This window comes from Hypomesus nipponensis, chromosome 10 (assembly GCF_054491055.1).
Source record: "Hypomesus nipponensis isolate SF chromosome 10, ASM5449105v1, whole genome shotgun sequence".
Taxonomy (NCBI): Eukaryota; Metazoa; Chordata; class Actinopteri; order Osmeriformes; family Osmeridae; genus Hypomesus; species Hypomesus nipponensis.
The window spans coordinates 17,181,235-17,192,500 of record NC_140370.1 but is presented as its reverse complement, the minus strand read 5'-3'; the positions used below and the strand labels follow the sequence as shown (position 1 = coordinate 17,192,500).

At 50.8% G+C, this 11,266-nt stretch overlaps 2 protein-coding genes across 4 annotated transcripts in view; both read left to right on the top strand.

Annotated features, from left to right (window-relative positions):
- The window catches only part of fam110b (family with sequence similarity 110 member B), a 31,225-nt gene extending 27,986 nt beyond the window's left edge, over positions 1-3,239 (top strand). For all 3 annotated transcript variants that reach the window (XM_084708118.1, XM_084708117.1, XM_084708116.1), the window contains exon 6: positions 1-3,239. This exon is cut by the window's left edge and continues 489 nt beyond it. In XM_084708118.1, coding sequence (XP_084564244.1) covers positions 1-1,308 — 1,308 coding nt within the window. In that variant the 3' untranslated portion in view covers positions 1,309-3,239.
- A 2,206-nt stretch (positions 3,240-5,445) lies between these two features.
- bpnt2 (3'(2'), 5'-bisphosphate nucleotidase 2) lies at positions 5,446-11,026 on the top strand. The gene is made up of 5 exons (XM_084708421.1): positions 5,446-6,201; positions 6,693-6,852; positions 7,386-7,481; positions 7,731-7,892; positions 8,220-11,026. The coding sequence occupies exons 1-5, from the start codon at positions 5,863-5,865 to the stop codon at positions 8,486-8,488; spliced, it is 1,026 nt and encodes a 341-aa protein (XP_084564547.1). The 5' UTR covers positions 5,446-5,862; the 3' UTR covers positions 8,489-11,026.
- Positions 11,027-11,266: the final 240 nt, after the last annotated feature.

Genomic DNA, 11,266 nt, shown 5'->3' with positions numbered 1-11,266 from the left:
CCCACCGAGACAGTGGCCCCCCTGCCAGATAGCAAGCCCCCCAGCCCTGGCGCGGCCTTCGCCTCCGCCGTACCCCTCCGCATCCTCAACAAGGGCCCGGACTACTTCCGGAGGCAGATAGAGCCCAACCCCAAGAGGCTAAGCGCCGTGGAGCGGCTGGAAGCGGACAAATCCAAGTACGTCAAGAGCCAGGAAGTCATCAACGCTAAGCAGGAGCCAATCAAGCCTCAGCTCCTGGCCAAGCCCCCCGTGTGTCCAGCCCTCGCCAAGAGAGGGGCGGGAGGAGGAGGAGGAGGAGGCGTGGCGTTGTTCAAGGCGTCCAACAACAACTCCAAGTCGGACACGTGCGCCCTGACGACCAAGCGAGAGAACCTGAACCTGGAGATCCTGAAGAACCTGCTAAACTCCTCGGGCTCCACCTCCGAGGGGCCGACCAAGAGCGCCACTCTGCGGCCGGTGGGCGGGGCTAGGAGCTGGGCCACGCACCGCTCCACCCACGACCTCACGGAACCCTCCAGCCTCCGCTCCTTCGCCGAATCCCTCAAAGTCCCGCCTCCCTCCGGTGGGGGGAGGTGGAGCCCCCAGGGGCCCAACCTCAACCTAAGCCGCCGTCTCTTGGAGGAGCGGGGGAGTCGCGCGGGAGGAGGGGGAGACCGCTCCCCCCTACACGCCTCCCACTCCTCCTCTGACATCCGGCGGCTGTGCAACGGCAAGCCCCTCCGGGCCGCTCGATCCAGCTCCAGCTCGGCACCCCCGCTCCCCCCAAAGCCCAGCCCCAAGTCCCTCCCTCCCGCCCTGGGCAGCCCGGCCTCAGCCTCGGCCTGCGACAACGCTACCCTCCAGCCCTGCGACAGCGAGCCCAGCGCTCCCCTCCCGTGCTCTGCCCCAGGCTTGGGCGGAGGCCCTGGGGAGTTGGAGCTGGAGCTGGGCAGCTCCGTTGCCCGCCGGCCCTCGCTTCACCGTTCCAAGTCGGACCTGAGCGACCGCTACGCCCGGGCGGGGGCGGACGTGGAGCGCTTCTTCAACTACTGCGGCCTGGATCCCGAGGAGCTGGAGAGCGTCGGCGTGGAAGGGTTCGCACGCGCCAACTCCGACATCATCTCCCTCAACTTCCGTAGCGCCAGCATGATCAGCTCGGACTGTGACCAGTCGCGGCGCAGCAACGAGGAGCTGACGGACGAGGAGGAGGAGGAGGCCGGGGAGCGCGTGCCCTACGGGATCTCGGCGGTGGAGAGGAACGCGCGCGTCATCAAGTGGCTGTACAGCATCAAGCAGGCTCGGGAGTCGCAGAAGGTGTCCCACGTCTAGGCGAGCAGACGCAATCGGACAGACGGACTCGCGGAAACCACCGGTGGACGGATGAGATGCGTTGCGAACTGGGTACCAGACAGCCCCACCCCCCCTCCAGACCGCCCCACCCCCCCTCCAGACCGCCCCACCCCCCCTCCCCGTGGTGCAGTCCTCCAGGAAATCAGACTTTTAGAAGATCTGTGAGGCTGGGCTCTCTGGGTGACCTCTGACTGTCTGGAGGTCAAAGGTTAGAAGTCGAGGGTTGTTAAGGACTCTAGAGGTTGATTCCTTGAACTTCTGTGTTTGTTGTTCTCCAAACCTGCATGACTCCTCCCCCTTCTCCTTGGCAGCCCCGCCCCAAGCCAGCACGGCCTCCTGATCCAGCAGGTCTTGGAAAAACAAGAGCTTTTTTTTTCAAGATGGCCGCCTTTTTCTCAGCGCCGTCTCTCTTAATCTCTGTATCTGGATCCCTGAGTCCCCACAACACCTTTCTTTTTGACCTTGAAATATGCACTTGCCCTATCCACTCTTTGCGGACAGTAAAAGCCCCATTGTGGAAGGTGCATGCGCACACCATTCCCGGGGGAAGTGCAAATCTCAGGGGAGGAGCGTTGGAACGTTGGGATGAGGGGATCGCCTTTTTCATTATTTCTCTCTGTCGTTGTTGTCTTTTGCTTTTGTTTGTCTAACCAGCAGAACCCTGATGCCAGCCATACTTAGGTGTGTCCCTCTACATCAGGCACCCCTCCAGATCTTGGTTCCTCCAGATCTTGGTTCCTCCAGATCTTGGTTTCTATAGATCTTGGTTCCTGTAGATCTTGGTTCCTGTAGATCTTGGTTCCTGTAGATCTTGGTTCCTATAGATCTTGGTTCCTGTAGATCTTGGTTCCTGTAGATCTTGGTTCCTGTAGATCTTGGTTCCTCCAGGTCTTGGTTCCTGTGGATCAGGCACTCGTCTTGGTCTCAGTTCCACCAAGTCCTAAATCTTGGCCACCACAGATCAACGTCGTATATTTTAGGGTTCCATAACCTAGAGGCCCGATTAAAAATATTTGAACAGGACCCTTGGTGGTCTCTTAGAGTATAGTCTCCCATACACGAGTCTCTCGGTCGGCCTCTCTTTAGGTTGGTCTCTCTGAATAGTCCCTTTCTGTTTCTCAAGCCTTCAGAGCTCCGTCGCTGTGTGTGGTGATACAGGTTCTCTGTCTTCGACCGTCTGATAATAAACCCCTCTGGTGCATCTCAGCTTCGTATGTGACTAGCGAACCTCCCTCCCCCTCCAGGACTGTGGAAGCATGGTACAGTCTCGATGTGTCCTATAAAGACCACCCCTGTGGTACCAGGAGAGGTTGGTATATCCCACCTTGCCCCCTTCCAGGGGACACCCCAGCTTGACAGGGTGTCAACCCTACCACTACCCCTACCACTTCTCTCTCTTTCTCTGAGTTACTATGGCGATATCGTTCAGGCAGTGTCTCGGCATTGTTCAAGCATTTCCGTGTTCTTTTAATTTTATTTTAAAATTTTATTTTAATTTTTGTCCTATGATGTTTCCATTGACAGTTGGATTTTGTGGTACTACTTGCTTTATTTTTTCCTGTGCAAATGCTGTAAGAAAAAGAAAAAAAAGTGTATAACTTCAACAAGACTGTGTTTGAGTTTGTCAGAGGGCATCTGTAATAAGCTACGTACAATTCTGTTTCTATACAAGCCATAGCTTGGTCTGGCTTCTCTCTCAGTCTAGCAGTGAGACTGAAGACCAGGTGTGTCTTTTGTCCACAATCGAAGATCTTTGTCATTAGTGTACTGATGACATATACCTGTGGTTGAGGGAGACTCTGACCCACCCTGCTGTTAAAGAAAGCAACCAGATGATGTTTTATTGCGTTCGGTTCTTTTGCATTTATTTCAATAAATGACTTGTTTTATCCGCCATATTTTGGCATCCACGTCAGAAGGTTTTGTGAGTATTATTTCATTAAAATATATATTTGATGAAACCGCTCCTCTCACATTTGTCGTCATCTATAGTTACCACACAACACATTTTACTTTAAAATAGTGTGTCATGCGTCGTATGGTTGATTATAACAACAAACACAATGGAACTCTGGTATGAGTCCATGGCAACCGCGGAACGAGGAATAAAATAACGTGTGTTCTCTGTGTTTTAACTTCATCCATGTTCAACAGGCACGGTACAGCTCCTTGTGAACAGTGGAGGATAAGGATATATATGGTGTTTCTCTTCCCCCTTACCTCACCTCTCCTCGGCACCGGTTTACAAGGCTGCAGGGCCACGTCGATGAGGAGATTCATTATGGGATGCTGTTTCCCTCCTGGAGCTTTCAGGAAGTGAGCTAACACCAAACATCTGGGGAGGACAGAACTCTCTCTCGTCATCGCACTCAACATTCTGAACGCAAGGTCACGTGAGGAGGGGTGGAGTGGGGGGAGAGGAGGGGGAAAGGATGCAGGGAGAGGAGGGGAGAAGAGGAAAGGATGCAGGGAGAGGAGGGGAGAAGAGGAAAGGATGCAGGGAGGGGAGAAGAGGAAAGGGTGCAGGGAGGGGAGAAGAGGAAAGGATGCAGGGAGAGGAGGGGAGAAGAGGAAAGGATGCAGGGAGAGGAGGGGAGAAGAGGAAAGGTTGCAGGGAGAGGAGGGGAGAAGAGGAAAGGATGCAGGGAGAGGAGGGGAGAGGAGGGGAGAAGAGGAAAGGATGCAGGGAGAGGAGGGGAGAAGAGGAAAGGATGCAGGGAGAGGAGGGGAGAAGAGGAAAGGATGCAGGGAGAGGAGGGGAGAAGAGGAAAGGTTGCAGGGAGAGGAGGGGAGAAGAGGAAAGGATGCAGGGAGAGGAGGGGAGAGGAGGGGAGAAGAGGAAAGGATGCAGGGAGAGGAGGGGAGAAGAGGAAAGGATGCAGGGAGAGGAGGGGAGAAGAGGAAAGGTTGCAGGGAGAGGAGGGGAGAAGAGGAAAGGATGCAGGGAGAGGAGGGGAGAAGAGGAAAGGATGCAGGGAGAGGAGGGGAGAAGAGGAAAGGATGCAGGGAGAGGAGGGGAGAAGAGGAAAGGATGCAGGGAGAGGAGGGGAGAAGAGGAAAGGATGCAGGGAGAGGAGGGGAGAAGAGGAAAGGATGCAGGGAGAGGAGGGGAGAAGAGGAAAGGATGCAGGGAGAGGAGGGGAGAAGAGGAAAGGATGCAGGGAGGGGAGGCCCCTGTACACTAGTATGGTAGTGCAGTGTTGGTCTTTCCTTCTCCTCCTCTTCTCCCTCTTCGTCCTTCTCCTCCTCTTCTCCCTCTTCGTCCTTCTCCTCCTCTTCTCCCTCTTCGTCCTTCTCCTCCTCCTCTCCCTCTTCGTCCTTCTCCTCCTCTTCTCCCTCTTCGTCCTTCTCCTCCCTCCTTCTCCTGAGCTGTAAAAGGATGAAGCCTTCTGTAAGCTCCTTGTGACTCACCCTACTAACACACACACACACACACACACTACAGCTTTGGGCAGACTTCTCACCCTCTGGATCCTCTCCATAGAAATATCAAAAGAAGATCATCCAACAAGAGTATTTTAGCGAGCCCCCCTATAGGCAGTCTTACAGCTAACTTGGTATTTTAGCTTCCTACTGCTCAGTGCAGTAGCTAGGAGAGTCCATCATCTGACTGTCTTTACAGCTGTCATATCGCCACGACCACAAAGCACTAGGAGCAGGCCTAAATTCCTCCTGCCTTCTCAAGTGAGTCGCACACAATCACTTTCAGAAAGGCTCAGACGCTAGTCTGTTGCTTATGACCTAAGCTAGCTACGCTTCTAGATATAATTCATATGCCAACTATGTGTGAGGAAGGTTCATATTTCTAATCCTTATCATTTAATGGATCGATTCATCCAGTCTTGTGCGTGTTGTGCATTACACAATGGGCGTAGCCAACTGCTCGCGCTAGCCCAACTGCTGTCTAACACTGGGTCTTAGTGACATCTAGCGGTGAATAATTTTCACAAAGGAGCGAGAAATCAATTAAATGACAGATGCCGTTTGTTGTTATTAACCATTTAATAAATGACCGGAAATGTAATTAATTGATCTAGCTCAAATGTAGATAATGTGTGTTTGGTTCTGGATGATCGTTAAATGGCCACGTGTCCTACTGACCCGGAAATAAAACAAACAATCGGCGACCTTTCAACTCCGCCCCTGCCCACGGTGTACGTGGAGAAAGAAGATGAACAGTTGTCCCTCTATTCTCTCATTATTTAAGGAATTTGGTTGGATAAAAAATAGCGGCCGCTAAGATCCAAACTGAAACGACGAATAACATAGCCAGTGTTATCATCTTGGCCGGTAGTGTATGTGGTTGCTACGTTTCTCATTTGACAGCCCTTGGTACTGTAAATGACAGCTAGCAATTGCTAACGCTAGCATCGTTACTAGCTAGCCCAATAAACTCGTAAGGAAATCTTAGCATTGTTTTAAAATGCATATACGTTTTCCAATGACAGCAAGCTAGCAAGCTTTTACTGATCCGTCGCTACTGTGTCTTTCCACGAACGGTTGTTTGAGAAGAATAACCGGTGATCCGAAACTATGTCTCCGATGGGGATTCGGCTGTCGCCAGTCGGAGTGGCCGTATTTTGTTTACTCGGGCTCGGTGTTATCTACCACCTTTATGCCGGTGTAATCTCCAGCCGGATAGCCGCCTTCCGGCAGAGGAAGACGGTTGACTTGCGGGACCTGCTTGCGCTGTCCGTGGAGGCGGCGGTGCAGGGCGGCCTGGAGGTAAAGAGAGTCAGGGAGAATAACGTCCTGGAGGAGAAAACGAAGGGGAAAACGAAGGAAGGAGCCAGCGAGAAGCTCACCCTGGGAGACCTGTATTCTCACAAGAAGATGTATTACCTGATCAAGAATACTTACCCGGAACTGACGGTATGAGAGGGATACTCTAACTGATTATTACTAAAATTATAGATGGCACTTTTGGTGTTTAGACCATTGCCTATTAACATTGCTATTGATTGAATGCCATCTATCGTATGTGTCGAGTCTCACTTTTGACATTTACTTTGAATGGGTCACATTGTGTTAAACTGGATAGTTTTTTTGTTGATGGGTCACATTTGCACTTGTAGTGTACTATTTCAGTTCTCTCTCTTCCCCTCTTCCTCCCCCCTCTTACCTCATCCTCTCTGTAAATATTGCCTATAAACATTGATAAGGATTGCAAAGTTCTCGATAGTATATGCCAAGTCTCCTTTTTTGCCATGCAGTTTGAAAAGGTCACATTGTACTGATGATGTCATTGTACGGAGCAGGAGGGGGAGGGGCAGATTTTCACCTTTGGTTCACTCCTCCCTCTGAGGGCTGACTACCTGACGTTGACACCATGGTCTCCGTGACGACGCTGCGTCTCCGTGCAGGTGAACTCGGAGGAGCATGACTCGGCGGTGGACGAGGTGTTGGTCTGGAGCCGTGAGGTCCCTGAGGACATCCTGCAGGGGGTCAGCCCCGGACACCTGGTCCCTGCCGACAGCATCACCGTGTGGATTGACCCGCTCGACGCCACCCAGGAGTACACCGGTACGACCAATCACAGCATGGTAGAACTCTCCGACAGCCAATCACAGTGTAGGAGTGAGTTGGCACGACCAATCGTAAGACGATAGAACACTCCGACAGCCAGTCACAGTGTAGGGGTGAGCTGGTACAGTCAATCAAAGTGCAGGGTGATGATTTTGGAATACACAGATATGACCAATCAAGAGAGATGTATGCAGTTTAATTCAGCAGACGCTTTTATCCAAAGAGATACTGGTGATAGATAGGTCACCCTAGAGACAGATAGGTTACCCTGGAGATAGACAGGTTACCCTGGAGATAGACAGGCTAACCTGAACATAAACAGACAGGTCTCACTAGATATAGACTGGACTGGAGGTAGCTTGGTGGCTATGCTAGCTACCTGAACAGGTGTGTCCAGGTTGTTTATTGTATAAGGGCAGAACTTGATATAGGTGTGGTCAGATTTTCCTGCCTTTCTTTTGTGTGTGTCAGGCCCGTGTGTGTTTGTGACAGTGTCTTGTTACCTGCCGTGTCCTGTTTGTCTTTGACAGAGAACCTGGTGAAGTACGTCACTACCATGGTGTGTGTGGCAGTGGATGGAAAGCCTGTTATAGGAGTCATCCACAAGCCTTTCACTGGATTCACAGGTAGGGGTGTGTCTTACACACACTCAGTCACAGTAAAATAGACCCACACAAAAACACACCTGGGGTGTTGTGTGTGAGGAGGAGCTGGTTGCTGGTGGTCTAGCGCCCTCTAGTGCTGGCTGGAAAACAAGCAGCACACCTATCTGTTTTAGCTAAGAAACTAGTGGTGGATGAGTGTGTCCACTTCTTTCACTGTGTGAAAGTGCGCCTGTGTGTGTGTCTGTGTGTCTATGCCTGTGTGTGTGTCAGCGTGGGGCCTGGTGGGGCAAGGCTCCAACCTGAAGCCCAGGCCGTCCTACAGCTCCACCCCTCCCAGGGTCATCGTGTCGCGGTCACACTCCGGCGACGTCCGGGCCTTTGTAGAGAACAGCTTTGGGAACAACACTGTCATCATACCTGCAGGGGGCGCCGGTGAGAACTGTCATCTCCTGCGTGTGTGTCTGTGTGTGTCTGTGTGTGTCTCCGGTCTGCCTCTTTCTTTTTGAATCCTTCTGTTTCTGTCTATTTTTCTCTCAGTATCTATGTGTGTGTGTGTCATTGCTATAACCTCCTCCCTCTCCTCCCCTCCCCCCTCTCCTTCCCCCCTCCTCCCTTCCCCCTCCTCCCCGCACCTCCCTCTCCTTCCCCCCTCCCCCCTCCTCCCCCTCTCCCTCCCCGCACCTCCCTCTCCTTCCCCCCTCCCCCCTCCTCCCCCTCTCCCTCCCCCCACCTCCCTCTCCCTCCCCTCTCCTCCCCCAGGCTACAAGGTCTTGTCCCTGCTGGACGCCAGAGATGAAGAGTACGACCTGGCTGACCTCTACCTCCACACAACCTTCATCAAGAAGTGGGACATCTGCGCGGGTGACGCCCTGCTGAGCTCCGTGGGCGGTCACATGACCACGCTGAAGGGCGAGCAGATCCAGTACTTGGGGGCGGAGGGGAACCCGGGGGGCCTGCTGGCCAGCGTGGGGCTGGACCACCGGGCCCTGCTGGAGAGACTGGCACCCCTGAAGACCGCTCAGCACTGAGGACAGGAAAACATGAACACACACACACACACACACATGAAGATGAACAGACACACATAAACATGAATAAACACACGTGAAGATGACATGAACACTCATTAAACAGGAAGTCACACACCAGAACACACACACATTCACACTGACAGACAGAATTAGAGCACAGCAAGAATGGATAAGTCAGTCGGAGCAGAACTTGGATGAGACCACACAGGCACACACACACACAGACAGACACACACACACACATAGACAGACACACACACACACTCTGAAGAACTATGAAGACTGGTATGGTGTATAACGCCCGGATGTCATCACAAGAGACTTGTCCATCGTAGGGAGAGCCCTGCTACTGAAACTACAACTCCCATCTCTCCATATAGTCTGCCTTTGAACTACAACTTCCATCTCCCTGCCTATCTGTGGACTACAACCATGTTACCAGCATGTGGTTTATAACTCCCATCTCCAGCACAGTCTGGGAACTACAACTCTCATTTCACTGTGTAGTCTGCCTTTGAACTACAACTCCCAACTCACCTTCAGTCAATGGACTACAACTATGTTATTATCTTGTGGTTTATAACTCCCATCTCAAGCACAGTTTGGGAGCTACAACTCATCTCCAGACATGGCCCCAGTGTTGGGAAGGGCTCAGCTAGCATGGCAGCTAGCTGTGGAAGTAGCTAGTTCCTAGTGTGGCAGCTAGCTGTGGAAGTAGCTAGTTCCTAGCATGGCAGCTAGCTGTGGAAGTAGCTAGTTCCTAGTGTGGCAGCTAGCTGTGGAAGTAGCTAGTTCCTAGTGTGGCAGCTAGCTGTGGAAGTAGCTAGTTCCTAGCATGGCAGCTAGCTGTGGAAGTAGCTAGTTTCTAGTGTGGCAGCTAGCTGTGGAAGTAGCTAGTTCCTAGTGTGGCAGCTAGCTGTGGAAGTAGCTAGTTCCTAGCATGGCAGCTAGCTGTGGAAGTAGCTCGTTTCTAGTGTGGCAGCTAGCTGTGGAAGTAGCTAGTTCCTAGTGTGGCAGCTAGCTGTGGAAGTAGCTAGTTCCTAGTGTGGAAACTAGCTGTGGAAGTAGCTAGTTCCTAGTGTGGCAGCTAGCTGTGGAAGTAGCTAGTTCCTAGTGTGGCAGCTAGCTGTGGAAGTAGCTAGTTCTTTAACACTGCTGTTGGCAGAAAACAGCTGTGACTCTGAGGTGTTTCTTTCTACCTGTGTCTTACTTCCTGGATTAGGAATAACTGCCCTCTTTGGGGTCCAATGGGAAAGCTGCAAACACGTTTTCATATAGTGATCACGTCTGTTCTGTGATTCTTTACCTGGCTAGAGGTCGGTTTCGTTAGGCTTGTTGACAGGAAGTCTGTTTGGGTTAACGCCGTCACTTTACAGAAGTCAGGCACTGATCGACCAATGAGGTCTGTCGATGCTTCTGTTTACACTGTGAAGACTTCCTTGGTGATGAGATCTTTCCCTTTCTCTCTCTACCTTTCCTCATTCTATCTTTCTCTCACTCCGTCCCTGTCTTCTTTCCATCTTTCCCCCCTTTCTCTCCCTCCATATCTCCCTCTCTCTCTATCCACCTTTCCTCGTTCTATCTTTCTCTAGCTCTCTCTTTTGGGGGGTATTATGTAAGCTTGGACGGATTTAAAGTCTGGAAGGTTGGTCAGATAACATGTACAGTATGTTTAAACAGCATAATGGTTATTTGTCAGACATCCACCCTACATCTAGCATTCCTTAAATAAAAATTGTAAATGCTAGAACCTCAAAACCTTCCTGGTATCATTCATTGTGATACCAAGCCACCCACAGAGGCACAGCATGAATCAAACTACAAGCCCCAGGTGTATGCCCACTGTCTTGCTAAAGTGTTGCCTCCATGAATGTAGTTATTTTTAGTGAATTTTATTATTTATCTTTATTTGACTTGGAAGTTTGTCAGTTTAAGACAAATAAAGATTTGTGGTCTTTGTGTCAGAAAGACAAAGAACACTGTTTATTTTTAACAACATAATCTTGAACAAACTCAAACTCCAGAAACCAATGAGCTGGACTTTGTCAGACAGACTCGCTGAATATTCATAATTTCCATGCTCTTAACCCCGCCTCCTTTACATGGTTTACTATTAAACGGTGTGTATGACATCAGCCATGGACAATGCCTACTTCCTGTCTTCCGTCCAATAGCATCGCCCCTGTGTGGCGCAGAAGGTAGGAAAGTGGTCCAATGTCTTGTTGAGCCCAAAAGGACATTGATCGCCTTTAATACGCCTGTCAATTCCAACCAACTGACTTTTTATTTTTTATTTCACCTACACAGAAATGCTGTCCTTATTCTAAAACCCTCCCTTGTATGTGCAGTTCCATATTGCACCAGCAGATGGAGACAGTCACATGTCTATCCGCTTTGACGTCTCACGTTTGTTTGTTACAGGAACCAGAACAGAAACAGGGAGGTTTGAGTTTGTGGGTCCTGCTCCAGTCATAGCTGGGTGTATAAACCTTTAACAAACAAACTAAACCTACAATAAATATAAATCCTACACAAGCTACTATTGTTTAATTAACAATGTCTGTCCATCCATCCACTTACGCCAGCTGTCCAACACAAATGAGAGAAAAAATAATAATACTGAGGATGACAACAGAGAATAACCGCAGCTAAGAATAACAGCTGAGGTTGTGCAGCTTGGTGTGAAGCACTGCTACAGGCTATAGCTTCTATTAGCCTCTGCCCTGTGCTGAGAGAGTGCTTCAGACAGACCACAGCCTGTTGATTATGATGTGG

Bases quoted from the DNA above. Each gene is read 5' to 3' on its own strand.
- bpnt2 (XM_084708421.1), top strand. From the start codon at position 5,863: ATGTCTCCGATGGGGATTCGGCTGTCGCCAGTCGGAGTGGCCGTATTT. The intron at 6,853-7,385 runs GTACGACCAATC...TGTCTTTGACAG, and splicing joins CGCCACCCAGGAGTACACCG to AGAACCTGGTGAAGTACGTC. The intron at 7,482-7,730 runs GTAGGGGTGTGT...TGTGTGTGTCAG, and splicing joins GCCTTTCACTGGATTCACAG to CGTGGGGCCTGGTGGGGCAA.